The sequence below is a fragment of the Plectrocnemia conspersa genome, unplaced genomic scaffold, assembly GCF_051122295.1.
Source record: "Plectrocnemia conspersa isolate PC_06_02 unplaced genomic scaffold, ASM5112229v1 ptg000007l, whole genome shotgun sequence".
Classification (NCBI taxonomy): Eukaryota; Metazoa; Arthropoda; class Insecta; order Trichoptera; family Polycentropodidae; genus Plectrocnemia; species Plectrocnemia conspersa.
In genome coordinates, this window is record NW_028277171.1 from 2776412 (window position 1) to 2794647 (window position 18236).

The 18236-nt window shown below is 30.3% G+C and overlaps 1 protein-coding gene across 8 annotated transcripts in view; it reads right to left on the reverse strand.

Annotated features, from left to right (window-relative positions):
- Positions 1-18236, reverse strand: part of LOC148233677 (pseudouridylate synthase RPUSD2-like) — a 482025-nt gene that overhangs the window by 8200 nt on the left and 455589 nt on the right. For 5 of the 8 annotated variants that reach the window (XM_088188775.1, XM_088188768.1, XM_088188772.1 and 2 more), the window contains exons 5-6: positions 15660-15882; positions 9323-9410 (exon numbers count right to left, since the gene is read on the reverse strand). In XM_088188775.1, the coding sequence (XP_088044901.1) occupies positions 9323-9410; positions 15660-15882 (311 nt within the window). Of the gene's footprint in view, positions 1-2522; positions 2611-9322; positions 9411-15659; positions 15883-18236 lie in introns of all 8 variants that reach the window. The other 3 variants (XM_088188769.1, XM_088188774.1, XM_088188773.1) reach the window with 1 other exon arrangement.

Consider the following 18236-nt stretch of genomic DNA (forward strand, 5'->3'; position numbering starts at 1 on the left):
TGTGTCGTCGTTGTACATATATTGAAAATACCAAAAAGAAATCCATATTGACATTAAAAATATACAGGTATCAATAAATATTTTAGTATTATTCAGAAAAGTTCATAGTTTTGTGTTTGTGTTCAAATTAATTTTGTTAATCATAAAATATTTATTCATCAACATAAGTTAATATTTTGATGCCTTTTAAAGGCATTCCATTTATAAAAAATCTTTTTTTCATTTTAAAACTTCGAATGAGTGAGACGAGAATCTTCATTTTGCGGCGCTTATGAGTAAAAGCGGGAGACAAGGAAGAAACTTTTTTTGAACTGCAATTTTGTTGAGCTACACTCATTTATTGTAGTCAATATTTTATATATACAATACCACTTTACATATAATGACATTTTTATAAAAATGTTTAAGATTAATCTCTATTTAGTACACTCAAATAATTCAGATTTAAATTCCACTCCATAAGAGCTGATACAAATTATTCCATAATATTTTTTATTTTATTTATATAACTGCTATATATATTAAGAATGTATTTAATTTATTTCTATGTAAGCGTTTATTTAAATAACAAATTAACAGATTTTTATTATTGGTTTTTCGATTTATCAGGTATTTTTATCTACATAAAATTTGTCATTCATTAAACAATATTTTTTTATTGCTTCGTAAGTACAAAACTGATTATATTTTTTTGATTGTAGATCTATCGTATACTATAAATACATACTATCTGTTCTTATAAAATGCAACAATATTATTCTGACATGATTTTTTTGCTGCAGTTTACCAATATTTAGAATTTAATCAAATATTTTAAAATTTATAGTACATTTTCTGTTTATTTTTCAACGAATACAATATTTAAATATATCGTTTAACAAATACTTGTATTTATTAGGTAAGTAATTTAATTAAATAGTCAGTAATTGTTTTAGGGTCTATTTTTTATATTAAATATTCGATTTTTAAATTAAACGGTTATATTTCGACGTAATGTAGTTTATCAGAAAAATTTATCTTTAAAAATCGAATACAAAATAAGTTGATACAAAAGTCACATTTTTTTAGACATACCACATATATGATATTAGCTGTGAGCTAAAGTAGTTATTAAGATTATTTTTTACATAATATGTATGCCTTAAATCGATTTAAATTATTAATCATGATATTCATCTGTGAGAAAAAGAAAATCTATGAAATCCTAATCTGTGATGAACGATTAGAATTATTATCATATAAAATAATCACTAATTCTGATCTCCCAAAAACGATAGAAATTGAAAAACACGAATGTTCATATGGAATTTGAACTTACATAGGTCCTTCGGATATAAGTTAAATTAAAGTATATTAAATCATATTTTTAGTAATTCTTTATATTGAAAAATAATGCATATTTCGAAAAGAATTCAATATTATTTTATCAATAGATTTTTTCGCATGGGAAATATATTAATTCAATGTTGAAATATATGTTTTGATGTAAGATATATTTATATATAGTGAAATAAATTATTTTTCGTTTAATATACTGCAGTGAAAAATTTAATAAATATTAGTATTTGTTTGAAGGTCTTTAGCTCTATTCAATAAAGTAAAAAATTAGAATTTATATTTATTTAGTTGTTGGGGTAAACGCAAAATTATATAGTATCCCTAGCTTTTAGGCTGGGTTAATAATTATATGTATTTATTCTTAATAAACAATTTTTTGGTAATATTGCCACATAGCATAATTGTTGTTTGTATCTTAGAATAATGATTATTGTGTTTATAATGAGATTGAGAATACATAAATAAAAATTATGTAGTAAAAATGGCATACAAAGTCTTAATTGTAGCTTTTCTTATCATTGGTATTATTCTAAACTCACGAGTGTTATATTGTTTATTTTTTTCGTTCGCATTTAGATTCTAAGTAGCATATTATGGTATAGATTTAATTCTGAAGTAAAATTCATTCAAATAACATATAAATTGTGAGCGTTAAGAGTGAAAGATACTTGAGAAATCCAATGCGAAAATACCAGACTTACGTGGGTTTAGAAATAAGCCGATGAAATTTAAAGCCTTTTCGTGTGCTATTCATACTTCCAAAAAAGCTAATACATATAGTATTTTGTCAGCTTTTACATGCCCAAACTTACTAAAATATGGATTTCTTTTAGGTATCCTTAACAAATAGTATATGTACATATGAAATCATAATATGTATTAATGTTAGTAGATATACGATACAATTACATTAAAATTTAACATGCCGGACACAATACGGACGTAACAAGATCGCTCAATATATTATACAAAAATAGATAAAAATAAAACCAAGCAAAAAATCGACACAAAACATAACGTAATTCAGTCCACGCATCCAAAATGGCGTGAAAAATGGCGGATATGAGCCATTTCCATTTTTTTTATGTGAGAGTGTCGAGCGGTGGGGATGTCGACCAAATGGATTTTTGGGTCACTCTGTCCTGTAGCCGTTTGGGGGTTTCTTTTTTAATGATGGCACTCACCGGCAGAGAGCATGGTTTGTCTAATACGACCAGTTCGTCGTCCACGTGTATCAGTTTGACGCGATCGGCTAGCACCGGCGTCTCGTGTCTTCACCAGGTGTCCACCAGGACGATGATTAAAAACAATGAAAAAAGAAAAAAATAAAGAAAAGGTCACCGTCATTCGGATGTGTGGACAAAATGCCTCGGTGGAAACTAAAATAAAAATAAAAAAAATACTGCGCCTAGACTCACATAGCCGTTGATTTTTTAGAATTTGTTTCGGTTACTTGGCAAATATTTTATAAAAGTTATTGTTTATTCCATAAATTTAGGGTAAAATAAAAAAGATGTTGAACTAAAATTAGCTATTTTTATAACCATTAAGTTTTCATATTTTAGGGTTCGATGATAAAAGCCCACAGAAAATAAAATTATCTATAATTTCTTTATTTTTTTCTGTAGGATTTTTTAAATTTTTATATATGTTTTTAAGAATTAAGTTACGATTTTAAAATATTTTTATTAACCGCAATTTTGAAATTACAAATAATAAATCAGGTTTACTAACAAAAGTCGAGATATATTTAAGAGCTATTTTTAGAGAGAGTTTTATGTCGATATGATAACAACTACCGTAGATATATGGTCTTCAAATATCGTTATATCACATTTTTAATCATTTTGGTTTTCTTTATATTTTATCTAGAATATTTTTTAGCAAAGATACGATTATTTTTAAATTTTAAATAGTCGTCATTTCGAAACAACATGGCGGATCAGGTTGTTTAACAATTTTAACAAGTATTACTTTTTTGGCTACAATTTTTTTTTATGATTTATTGATGGATTATGATTTACAAAATAATTTAAATGCGTGTAAGTTTAATTAAAATTAATTTATGATACACATTTCTGAAAACTAAAAATTAAAAAAGATAAATAAAAATTAAATCCCATTAAATAAATTATGTTCAAAAATCTGAACGAAGAATTTAAGCCAGTTTAATCCGCAATCTTGTCTCAAAAAATACTGATCTAATAACTATTTTCAAAATAGCGGCCATTCTAAATATAAAAATAATCAAGAAATAAAAAATCGTTTTAAATGAACTTAAAATTTATTAACAATTTCAAGGAAATAGAAACGCATCTTCATAAAAGGCCTAATAACAATATGAAAATACTCTATACCTCAATTGCGTAACTGAACTGTACTAACTGCTCGTAATAAGTATAAAATCATATTGTTCGTGAATGATGCAATAAACAACGTATCTTTATTTGTATTAACGCCTTTTGGAATGTGTTTATCTTGAAATTTCACTAATTCAAAGCGTAAAAATATTTCGTTGGGAGAATATACAAGCGATGCAATTGGAAAACCATTTTCTGCATCTATGATTCGTCAAAGACGATCAAGCGATTCGAGACGAGAAGGAAAGAGACATTCAGATCGTCCAGAAAACAGCACTTCTCGGCAATATTTTGCTTTGGTGAATTGTATTTTATGGCATATATTTTGGCTAAAAAATTACACCCTTCCGGACTTGAAAATTTTATTTTTTTATTTTTTTGTGCATTTATCTGGGATATAATAAAATTAAGGACACGATATATGAAATAGTTTTATTTATATTGCTATTAAATTTGTTTTAAAAATAGCTCTTGATAAGTAAATTATGAACTAGTTCATCTCCAAAAATTCATATAAATCAGTAAATGAATTTTTGTGGCAAAAAAATGTATTCTATTATTATTAACCCTAGAGAAAAAATCCATAAAACTAGGTAACATATTCGTAAAAAATAATTTACAGCAAATAACTACACTAATATAATTACACTAATACAGGTATTTTGTAGCGATTTTAAAAGCCAAATTGTCATTCTTTGTACTTTAGAAATTCAATATTATATTATAGTCTATTATAGTACATAAAAATGCGATTCAAAGTATATTTTAGTATTTACTCAAAGCTTATTTGTTAAAAAAAAAATGAATTTTGAGGAGAAGTTTAAACAATTAAGTAATTAAAAATATGATACAGTTGAAATAAACACGTAATTATTCATATCCCTAAAATTCATGATAATTAAAGGTGTAATTGACATTTAAATTGTGTTTAAAATATTAATTTATATTATCATTGACTTAAAATTAGGAACGAAACCGAAATGTATTAAAATTATATTGGAAATCCGTAAGTGATTAAGTGAAATAATTTAATCTTTTGGCTAGACGTCAGCATTTCAAATTAATATATAAATCCATTGCTATCAATGTATATTGAATAATATGTACATATGGGATTTACAATTGGTGAACAGTTTCAATGTATATTGAAATAAAGCTTAAAATTAAATATTAACACGAATAATAAATATTTACAACTTTTAGTATAAATACGCATACATAAAATTGTATTTTATCGTTATAAATGTTGCATAATGTTTATATTAATTATAAATAATATTTACAAACAGCCCGTGTATATTAAGGCGTTTACATCGTAAATAACAATTTGCGATTACATGAAATTACAATTTATACACGCATAATAATCGTAAACGTTTGCCACATTCACGCTTAATAATTACACACGTAAACCATACAATTGACTGCGGTGATCTCGCAGGGATGTTTTATTTACTTTTTTCACATACATAAATCTACCTAATATCTATATTTACCTACGTAATATTTACACAGACGATGTAGTAGGCGAGCTTTTACAAAATGGGCTAGGCTTCAATTTGACACAAAGGGTATTATCAAAATGGATGCCAAACTCAACAATGGAGCTTTTCTCCCCAACATATTGCGTGATAGTGAAAAGTTTTTGAGATTGACGCGTTAAGATGGTTTTAGGAGCGAAAGAGAAAGGCAGACGTGTGCCGCGTGAATAACAAGTGAGATGTGTGAATATTTATGGATGTGTATAATATAATATTTCCAACCGAACAATGCATACTGTCGAAGCGTTTCAGATAACACAAAGCTATGCAAGAAGGGCTCGTCAATCTTTGATCGCAATTTGAGTCGTGATTAAACAACAACAAGCTCATCAAATACACATAGAACCTTAGTAAACAAACGTAGCACCAAATATTAGCCAACATATTTGTGTGATTTTACATTAACATTTTTCAGTATAAAAGTACACGGTGCATACATGAGGTATGACTAATTTAAATCATTCCTTATAATTTATGGAATAGAATCATTTTTTTAATTAGTCTTGGTTCAATACAGTTCCTCATTAATAAGTATCAGGTCGCATTATATTCATTAGGCGTAAAAGTCTCCCCTAAAATAGTTTTCTGTGAAGAGAGACTTTCAATAAATCCATCATGCACTATCTATCATGGTATGTTTGAGTCAAACATAATTAGTTAAAAATAAACATAGCAATTGTGGCAAAAACCTTGTTAAACCTCAATATTATATAGGCATTGAAAAATAAATTTAATTTATGGTTGAATCCACATCGTTTTAGTTGAAAAAAAATTTACATAATCCTTTTTTATTTACAAACAAAAAAACTTACCTAAAGCTGAAATAAATATTCAAGACATAAACGTTTAACACAATTAAGTACATTTTCCAACCACAACACGTATAAACATGAATTACGTAATTTTAACGAGCTTTCCGTACAATCAAAAGAGCACATAATTCACGATTTGTGCCCTAAAATGGTGCATGAACATATGTTACACATATGTCTTTTTTGACGATATTCTAGATCCATATGCATTAGAAGAACGTTTATGTAAAGGATAACACATAAAAAACATTTTTATCAGTTTCAGATAATACAATTAATGATTAGATATTAATAGAGTAATAATCATCCAACATTTAAATATGGAAAGCGATTGTGGGGGCCGATTTATTTAGGCGCAAGCTGGGCAGCTCGCTGGAAACACTGGTGTAGCGGCAAGAGCAACACATTTACACAAAGACGTCCACCGGCGGCGCCTTGTCCGCCGATCTCATTCATAACATTTATTTATAAACTTTAATAAATACTACCGCAGAGGCCCATTTTATATGTCTATATTTTTAACAGCTGTTTCAAAAGGCGTTTGCCAAAAGTGAACACATTTCAATTAAAACGATTTCAACAGAAATATGAATAAGGAGTTTGTGAATATGGCACGTGAAACGTAGTAAATGGATTAAACTAGAATTTAATTTTAAGTAAATGATAAAAAAAAATAATAACTACTCACGACATTTAGATTTAAAAGACAATTTTTCATAATAATGTAACTGTGTGATTCATCATTGATATTTTTAATAAATATATACTACATAAAAAATCACTTATTAAAAATTTGTGCATTTATTTCCCCGCAGACGTATATATCCGCGCGTTTAATTTATTAAAATTAAAGCAATTAAGTCGTAAATTCAGATTTAAAGTTTTCAGCACAATAGCTTATTTTTATATAAAAAGACCATCTGAATTTTTTTAATTTTAGATGTATAATAATAATATTATTTTCATGGGAAACACATGTAAACATTAGGTTTTTAGGCTTTGTTTTTTAAAACACAACATTTTCATTTTTTCAATCGACTTGTTTTATACGCTTTTGTATTTTTAGCACTTTTCTATCTTCATGAAATTAAACTTTTTTACACTTGTATTTTATTTAAATATTTCCCATTTTTTATTGATGTATTGTATTATTATTGAAAATCTATTGTATTTAGGAATATTGAAAATGTTTTGGTTCAAAAAGTTACACACTAACCAATAAAAAAGTGCTGTTTTTACGAACAGAGGTAGGAACAGACCCCAGATTGGTTGCGAATTATATAGAAAGAAGGCATTCCATGAAGCTATATTTTGCTCTTCATAAACAACCTAAATTCCCATCACGCAATAACAGAATTGAGTAATTTATAACGATTTTGTTTAAAGCTTTATGCCTGCACTACACTCTCCGGAAGTTGGCCAAGGTTGGCCAAGTACGGATAATATAGTGGGTTACTTCGGTCGAGTTCGGTTCTGCCCGCTCTAAAATCTCTCGGAAGTTGTCTGAGGTTACCGAGAACGAAAGGTAAAGTGGAAGTAATTCAGTCGACTTGGCCAGCTTCGAGCGCTTCCGAACATTGTCGGCAAAAGGACCGGAGTCAAAGGGACCGAAGTCGGAGCTGCTCTTTTGAGCGCGAGCGGTGAGAGACTTCTCCTTTTGCTCTCTCGCGTGTTAGGTGACCAGAGTAAGAGAGATAATGATATGGTGTTTCGCAAACTGAGATAGAACGAGTAACTCGGTTTAATTTCAGTATGCGCGTAGGCGTCCTATGGTCAACACGCATGTCGAGCACTGCATCGTGATCACGTGGTCAATTTATAATACCACATGCTTATCGGGGACTTCAACAGACTCTTACTGACATATTTGAATATTTTAGGGCACCAAAAACGATTAATTATATTTTTGATAGTATATTCTTTTAGCTGATATCGTTATTATATTTTTTTCATAAAAAATTAAATAATTAAAAAATAATTAGTGGTACTTGATTTTGTTAAAAAAAATCGTTTCGAATATCCTTATATATTTTTCTAGATTGGTTTATATAAATATCACACCATAACGAATTCTTAGTTAGAATCGATGGCGAGAAATTCTAGGATAGTTACAGATGTCGTGTTCGTGTTCTGAAGTATAATTTTTATGCCTTATGGCATTTTGCAAAAGCCGACAAAGATTTTGCGTAAATTGAATATTTACGAGCGAAAAGTTTTCACTGATATTGTATTAGTGAGTGCCCACACAAACTTTTATAATTATCAGTAGCGTAATTTTAATATTATGACAATTTAAAAATTGCGATTATTTGGCACATTTTTCGATCGCGCGCAAATATGCCAGCTGTACGTGACAGAAGCCGCCGTTCGGACGTCATTCACGGCCAAACGGCGGAATGTTATTTTTTATAACACAGAATTTACAAAATTCTGTGTTATAAAAAAGTATTTAAAAAAATAAATGTACGAGCAATCTCTAGAGTTTCGGCAAACCCTAACCATAATAAATTATTATCTGTGACCTAAATCATTTAAAAAATATTACAGCATATTAAAAACATTAAATTACAGGATAACATAAAATATATATATTTATACTTGATAATATTAGTAATTAAAAATATTTGTGAAAAAAACATAAAAATAGGGTTCGTCCAGTGTGGTTTAAGAGGATAACATATTTTTAATACACCGTTTGATGCCTATAGATAATATGTATTTTAAGAGCCTGTCTGCTATTTAGTCCATATTTTATGAAAAATGTCAGTATTTAACAAACAAACGTACATATGTATATCGACTGTAACCAGACAGTACCTATTCCCATAAACAGTTTCTATTATTATAAAAGCTTTGGAAACTTAAGTAAATCTCTTACGCTGCTAGAGCCTTTACTTGCTTGTGATATCAAATTGTTAAAATAGGATTTCGATCTTTACGAGACTAGGTACATTTTAAGATTGTTTCTAGAAGTATGTGAAACTTCCTTAACGTTTGATATTATGGAACATTATGTATGTGTATACTTAAAAGATTCATTTTACACCCATCACCAAACCATCCATACAACCTATGTTAGTTTATTTGTTAGTATTTAAGCGAAACACACACATGGACATGCGGCATGCAAACAAGCAGTTTAGCGGTGATTCGTGCTTTGATGGAAGTTAGTGGATTTTGGGGGTAGGATGTAGTGTATTTTTGAAGAGGACGTGATGAGCTACAACAACGTGAATGCCGAAGCTTGATGGCGGTCTCATAAGCCACTTACGGGGATGGAGGCTGGTTTGTTGACGACCACAATGTCCTCGTCCATGTGCACCACCGTGATCGGTTGGCAGGTCACCGGCACCTCATGTCTGCAATCCAACGGACAATTAACAAAAACGCAAGTGTTAAGACACAGCACGTACTCTAGAGGGACTGCGCCCCTTTGGCATCCTAAAAGAAAACTTTTACAAAGAGACGACAAAACCTCATCTGTCGTTCGAGGGTGCTTATTTGTAATGAAGGAGCTAGATGAGGATCTAACGGGAACTTCTACTAAGCTGTTATGGGTATCAATTTCACGACAATACCTATAGAGATGAGCTTTCAATACTTGTATATCGAGATTCTCTACGTAGTCGTTGCCATCTCTCACACACATGTGAAGCGCTTACTGTTTGAAAAAAATTATCAAAATTTATTTATAGTAAAAAATAATATGTGTTATTTTCATTTCGCCAGCTTAAAAGCTTCATGATTATTTGTATTGGCAAAATCGGTAAAAGCTCCATATACAATCATACTGTTACGTATGATTTCTATTATTAAAGTTTATCATTCCAAATTCGAGGATTTTTCTCCATATAAATTTGTATTCATAATATATAAAGTGGCTAATGTACCCATTATCTATTTATGACTGAAAGTAGCAAAAGCATGAAATAAACATTGTTAAAATGCTTGTATTTGTTTCTATGGCATTCATAGTTTATGAGATATAAGATTAGTTATAAATATGTTTATTTTTTTAAAGAAATTTAGCTTATAAATAGATTTAACATCTAACCAATGACGTATTGATTGTGATATTTATTAATATAATATAAGATTCCAAAATAGTATCTGCAACTTAGTTATATTGCAATTCAAGTTAGATCTCTTCAAGCTCCTCCATACAAAATAAAGCAGTTTGTCTCACAGTGCAATATGAAGTTTCGTTAAGGATATCTTCATAAACTTATAACTTTATGAAAATTACAACAAAAAAATGCAAAATAAACAACACAAATATACATGTTGTATTAGGAAATATAAACAATAAAATTAAAATATACACTATTGTACAAATAAATTACGCTATGATGTGGACATAACATATAACATGCTGTGATATTATTTTATTATAAATAATTTAAATTGATATTTTTTAAAATTAGTATAGTACATATCTTAAAACATGAGTTATTGTGCTTATTATATTTAAAGTATAAGTAAATGTTTACAATAGGAAATATATAATCGCCTTAAAAGTAAGTTAAGTAATATATAATACGTTTGTGAGTTTATGAATTCATACATACGTAGGCGTTTTTAAAGGTAAACTTTCGACTTGTTTTATGGAAAGGTGAAAGACGTGTGTTGCTAACGTTATATATATACTATATATAATGTTATCGCCTGTATGGAATGGCTCAAAAGTTTAGTGATTATCTTTGAAGCTCACTTAAATATTTTAAATATTAAGTGAAGCATCTAAACAGGACCTTTCGCTATTAAAAGCGCTAATCACCGAGCTCTCTGTAAAGTCTCAGACTCGTGGGATTGAAGTTCTCGGACTAAAGCTCCCCCCTTTGTCGTTTAGCAATTAACTAATGGCAAAGGAAGCCCTCTGTCTCTCTTGACTCAATTTGCTTCTCTTTTTTTAGGCAATTTACCTCGGGCTAAACAAAAGTAAAATAAATTATCTATTACCTTTCTAATAAAAAATATCGATTTCGGCACATCGACTCAATTTCACGCAAAAAGGTAACATTGGCAATTACGCAGATTACTTTTTTTGAACAGCAGATTAAATTTTATTATAACAAATCTGACCTTCGACTTTTGTACATATCCACAAATGCAAATGCTTATTTAAGGACCAAATTAACAAACTGGACACGTACGAGGCTTATACGCATTTAAAAATTTGGAACAGTCGTTGTTTAGAAAAGCTAAAAATAGCAACAATTATATAAATACTAAATGGGACACGGTAGTTGTATGGGTTTTCGTTAAACTCGGTTGTTTATCTGGCGTTTTAGTAGTAAAAATAATGGGGAGGCATAAAGATAACACACGTTTTAACGAAGCTAATAAAAATGAGCATTTTTTAAATTAATTTTAATCTAAAATAATAAGAAGAAAGCTAACGCTGAATGTCGTATATAATATACTTATAAATTTAATGTATTTAAATAATCGCATTAGAGGCTGCCAATCTATTAAAATTTTCACTTTAAAAAATAGTTACCTTTGTATCGTTAAAATGGATCTTATCAATGACGTTTATATTTTATTCTAAATTAAAAACGGTTTATATACTCTAACCCAGTGAGCGTCACATCTTCCAATTTTTATCCAAAACACACGGACGCTGGAACTAACGCAACGATACGGTGAGATTTGACAACCAGTTACTGTGATATTAAATATATATTATTTTTTTATTTATTTTATGCGAAATAGGCCAAAATATTTATTTTTATAGCCGGATGTGACACAGATGAAAAACCTTGAAATGAGCATTGCCCCTGCAGCAAGAACAAGCGAAACAATGAATATTCTTACGCACATGTAAGCATCTCCCTCGCATTCACAAAAATTTGGATTCGGTACACTCACAATTGTTCATAATGAAATTTAAAAACTTTATATTGTACTATCAATCATCTTCTTCTAAAGCATTAGAAAGTGACAGTATTGTTGGAACGAAACCAAAGAAAACTGCCCAAAGTTTGACATTATGTAATTATAATTTGTCTCGATTATGTTTTTCTTCTTAGCTAAAACTTGCTTTTTATTTATTTAAAGATATAATTCCGCTTTTAAAAAATATAGATTTACCAATATAATACATGATGGAGTATTCATTCACAAATGCGTCAATTGTCATCGAATGTTCTCAAATAATTCGACAAAACAGTGGCGTAGCTATGGGGGGCAGAGGGGATGGGCCGCCCCGGGCGGCACTTGCTTGGGGGCGGCATATTCGCGATGGGATCGTCTAGTGTGGTTCTTAACCCTGAATTCACTAAAACATATATAAATCCACGAATAACAAGAGCTTAATAATAACCAATTATTATTTGAAGAAATGCTAATTTTATGACCCTGCAAAAAATGTATGGGGGGGGGGAAATTTAAAGGATCGCCCTGGGCGGCACATACCCTAGCTACGCCACTGCGACAAAACCTTCATTTAAAAAAAAAACACCTGTTAGCATTTTATCCTGATTTGGCAAATAAAGACACCGATTTCTTTAAGAAACAAGAATCTATTTCAATTAAGAGTAATTTAAATATATAATATAATCGCACATATCCTTTCGAGCAGAATTTCTAAATGGCAAGTATCATATCGAATGGGATTAGATTTAGTAAAACCCTTAATTATAGACGCTATTATAATTATAATTTTTGAAATATTTTTAATTGCATTTTTTAAATATTATATCATACGTGTAAAATTGTCATCGATCTCTGCTAAACTCTTTAAAGTATGCAATTCACAAGAATAAAGACGTATGTATATGACACACGAATGTATGTGTGTTAAAATTGGAAGACGTGACGTTCACTGCTACAGCATTTAAAGTTTTTTAAAATATTTTAATGTACAATTAAATTTGCATTGACTTTATACATGACAGTCTCATTTAAATTATCTAATACACATGACACACTTGGTAAAAGTTGATATAAAAAATTGATGCAAACGTGTCTTTTTTGAATGTAGGATATAGGGTCGACTTTATTGCAATTGACTTTAATGGCGGTTTAGGCGTTTCGCACACTTTCAAATAAAAAAAAAACTTCAAAGGAAAACGAGCTGTCCGTGAAACGAATAAAAATGCCAAAGAGAAGTTACACTTTCGGGCAATATACGTGCTTTGGAAACATCGCCGAAGTAATTTCCGCCAAACTAATAACGACTCATACATAATTTGCCTCCTTTGTCGTCCGAGCCTTTAAAAACCCTCGGATGACTAATGGGAGTCGGAAGTGGCACTCCAGAGGGAACTAATGCCTCTGGATAAATCTCCGATAGTCCACCCACTCGGTTTTTCCGATACCGCGATTGGCGGACGTCCGAGTGTCATTAGCTCCGGGGGACGACGGATATCGGCAAAAGTGAAACGTTAACGGACTTTTGTGCTATCGAATCGGACAGTCGTTGTGGGAATGCGTCTCCTGCTGCAAATGTTGTGTCGACAAAGAGATGGAATACATTAAAAATACATCACGACCTCTTTCGACAATCATTCATCAAATTGAGCAAGCTTTTCAATGGATCCGCGGATAATGGCAACAGATTTTCGTTCGTCATTGGGAGAGTTAAGTATTTTGCTACTCGACGTAGAGCGATTAATTTTAATGTAAAAGCAATTCAATTTGCGATAAAAGAGTTCGTGACTTTGGACCGTTTGCGGTGAAAATCAATATTGAAATAAAAATATGAAAAACGAGGCTTGTAATTTTATACGTAATTATCGCTTATTTGAAAAGGGTTAATCGAAACGTTGTAATTTATTAATCATATTTATGAAGCTTAAGAAGTTCATATTAATATAATTATTATTGTAAATCTACCATTGTAATTTGAGGCGCTAATCCATATATATAGAACTATTTTATTCTTTTTTTGTCAAAGCAAAAGTGTAAAAAAGAAACGTATGTTGTTGAAAAAATAAATTCCTATCGAGAGAACTAATAGTTACATATTTTTAAAATCACAGTAGCGTGCATCATCACTTCTCGAAATCATAAAGATATATTCGTAATTATTAGTTGGATATTACGGAACTTTTTGTCATTCATTTAAGGTCATTCATATGATCTAATATCGTTAAATATTTGTAAATTGGGCTGTCGGCAAAATAAATATAATATTAAAATCATTGATTTCTGTAAATAAGCCGTGTAAGTGTGACTTTCAACTGCGAACTTTAGAGTCGCGATTACGTCCCTAATTCTTGCCTGTCGCAGCAGGACGTCAGCGCTTGAGAACGTTCATTATACATAAGTTATCTAGTCTTTCAAAGAGCTTGCGAAACACAATAATGTTTTCGGGGGTAGCTATGAGAAGCTGAAAAAAAATATGCGGGATGGTGCTCATTTATTTTAGGTGTGCAACATATTTTTTTTTAATAAAACATGACATATTAGAAAAATCTGGCAAGTTATAATGATCAAATTTGTAATTAAAATAAAAATAAATACAGTAAAAATTAAATTAAGCAAGTATGATTAACATTTTTGGTGAATAAGAAAAGCTATAAGAAAAAGATTTGTGGCTTTGTTAGTTTTTTTAAAAGAAGTACAATTTAAATGAGCAATATATAAAATAAATGTTCGATAAAACGAATTGTTTGTTGTACAGATTAAATGCGAGCGACCGATTATTAGTCAGAACAGTGAACACCCCATGAATAAATCTCTGCAACAATTCCTTTTCAAAAAATCTGAAGATTCACCATACAAAAGTTAAAAAAAAATCGTTTTATGGAACAAAGTATTTATTTTAAAGCACAAATCGCACCATTTTAAAAGTAGCTTAATTTTTATTTTAAAATATCTCGGTTCTAATAAGCCAATGATCTTCATTGAAAAAGATTCTATGGTCGAAGCAAAGCTTTGCTTAATAATTTTTAATGAACATATTCAGGAAAAGTATGTATTAAATTCAATTAAAAAATATTTTAAATATTATCATATTTTATATAATAATTTGGCGAGCCCTGTAGTATTGATAAGAAGCATTTCGAGTCAAGAACGTACAATATAATCTATTTAACTGATACTTAACTTAATGTTATTGTTATGTATTAACATCAAGCACTTTGTTTACATAAAACAATATGTTTATTTTAGAGATAAAAAAGTTTTTTTTTAAGCTCATATATAGATAAGCATGTTTCAGTTATTTGTTTTGTGCAAAAAGGCATTTCCACACAATTAACGAATAAGTGAGCACCGATGTATTTAAATAATAATGTAATTTTCTACCTGAATTTGAAATTTTTTACAATATATCACGTAAAATCAGTGTTGCAATTCCGAGAGCATTGGATTCAACCCCAATTTATATCAATATTGCAACGTGTCCGGGAAGATAAACCCAACTCTGCCAATCCAATTTCATTCCCATGTACCCATCTGCATTCTACTGCTACAAACACGCACTCTCTCCTCATTCAAAAACAATTGACAGCTCACGGGTACTTCCTGAGTGCAAATCAAATTCGCAGCGAAATATGTAAAAAGGGTGTAGTTTTCGGATCGAACACAAATTTTTCCCGGATCATCCGACCCCTCAAGGGACGCGTAACATCCAGATTGAATGGGGTTTCTTTGTTCACCTGTGTACTACGTTGGCCAGGAGGTCGTTGTGCCTAAGCCTGTAGTCTGGCGGGACCCTGTCGTAGTTAACCGTGAGGGTTCCAGCCCTGACGCACCGCTCGTACTCAGCGGCAGGGTGAGCCCTGAACTCCCTGGCGAACACGTCCAAAATGCGCTCGCCCACCCACCTGCCCTTGGTGAAGGTGGTGAAGGTGAAGTAGTAGGGGTAGACTTTGCGGAGACCTGCGAAACAGAGAAAAAACTTTGAGTAAAATAAATTAGTCGACACTTTGCTGAAACTTGTTTTGGAAGACGCGAATAGTGACTTTTGCGTTGAAGTGGTGAAAAATAACGTATGAGATTCAGTTGTGTTGTATTATAATAATATAGTGTTCTCACTGTTCTATAGATAAATTGCTCATGACGTCAATGCTTGACTTCCGGGAAGTATGATATATTTTAGCGTTCTCCAATTTGATGAATATATAGGTTTCTATGTGTTCTGACGTCTGAGGATAGCAACTTCTATTTATAATATATTAAAATTTACAATGTAATTAGCAGTAACAACTAAAAAAACATTATGTTTGAAACATATATTTTTATAAATGACAATAAAAATCGTTGGCGTTATGATGCTTGAAAAAGTAATTAAATTTGTGAAAATGACAACGGCATGAAACAGTTTTGAATGACTTTAAATATAACAATGTATAGGAATAACCGATGAATATCTAAAAATATTTATTTTTAAAAACAATGTAACACACAAAGGGTTGATTTCTAAAAGCACCAAAAAACTTTTTGTGTCTATTTAATAACGCAAATATATATTTTTTCCGATGTAACGACGTACTATCTACAGACAAATTATGCTCCTTTTATTTTACAAAATTTATCTTATTATCATGATGATAATTACAACAGCCATGCTCATAAAAAATAATAGGTCACAATCAAAATTGAAAAAAAACACTATGTGATTGCAGAAATTCCAAATATAACTCATATTTCCAAGCTAGAATTGTGCAGCAATGAACTTCTTCAATGGCTGGTATTATTTTTTTTATCTCTTTTTAACCCAAGGATAACCCAAGTAAATTACTATTAATTCTATTCATCGAGATTTGGCCTAAATAACCGGTAGTCCGATAATTTGTAATTAGGGTCCTTGTTAGGCGCATTTTACCGACCGTTCGTATTCATATGAATTGGTATTAGCATTAAAAAAGGTGCATTTAATAGCAGTCCTAATTCGCCCAAATAAGCAAACGGCACGTGCGCATGTATAGCGTCGGTGCGACAAACAAACTTGTTTTGCAAGTCGCTAATAGCTATAGCAGTCAGTTTAGTTTTGCTTTTAACAAATAGTGGTTCCAAAACAATTGATAATTTTAAAGGGATAAAAAAAACTGATTTTTTAAACATTTATGTTTTTATATCAAAGCAAAAAAAAACTTTTGCAAATATTTAATCAGATAAAATAGTTAAATAAGATACACATATAATAATTAATTTTTACTGTTTTATTATTACCAATTTTTTTTTTATAATTTAAAAAAAATCGTGATTAAATTCGAATACAACATAAATTTAAGATAAACGTCTATATTTATTTCCATAGAAAACGAGATTTTTAAATAAAATTAATTATTTTATTAATACAATAAATACTGTCATGTTTACTGGCAATAAATACCTGAAGTATTCCTAGAACCAAAGGCAAAATCTCGGCATAAAAAGTAGGTAAGATAAAAAAATAGAGACGTATAACGCGGCGGAATCGTGAATAAGGGCAATTTGTCTAGTAGTCAGACTAACGAAGGGCGTTTAAAATGTCAGAAACGAAAATGGGGCTCGGGGAGGACACGTACACTTTGTAAACAACCAAAGGCCAGCGCCACAATCGACCTTTTAATCTAGTCCGGAACGGTGAGCTCGCAATTCGGTTTGGAGAGGAAAAAATATGTATCACAAAAAATGTCGGAGACCGGTCAAAAGATAATGGCAAAAAAGCAAAAGCGCCGAGTAATTAAACGCTAAAAACGCATTAATTATACAGAGAAGGAAAAGCGGGTCTCTGGTGGGTATTGAATATTCAAATTGGAAAAATGGTTCAGGTGAAGAAATTAAAACCTTTCAGTTTTTTTCATGATCGCATAATGAGAGTCGATTAGGGCGCGATGGTAATTTTGGACAAAGTTTCAAATTGTTTCTCGTAAATTATACGTTAATTAATCATTACTACGTGAAGGAAACACAGAATTGCAAATTGTGCTATTAAAAAGATTTTGAAAATATTTTTAGCATAATTTTTTAGTATTAAATTATTTATGGTATACTTGAATTGTTAGTTAGATTACCATTTTACTCGCAAATATTGATTGAAATTTGAAGTAAATTATAAATGGAGTTGATAATAAATTAAACATGTTCAACAATAACAGGAATACCGCTTCTTAGCAATGGAACAATATTTCGACATTAAAATATTTAAGGTACGAATTCAGACGAGCGACGTAATACGAATTTCATGAAAACTCGGATCTACTTATTATATAAAGGAGGTACATAAGTACACCTTATTTTGTATTATT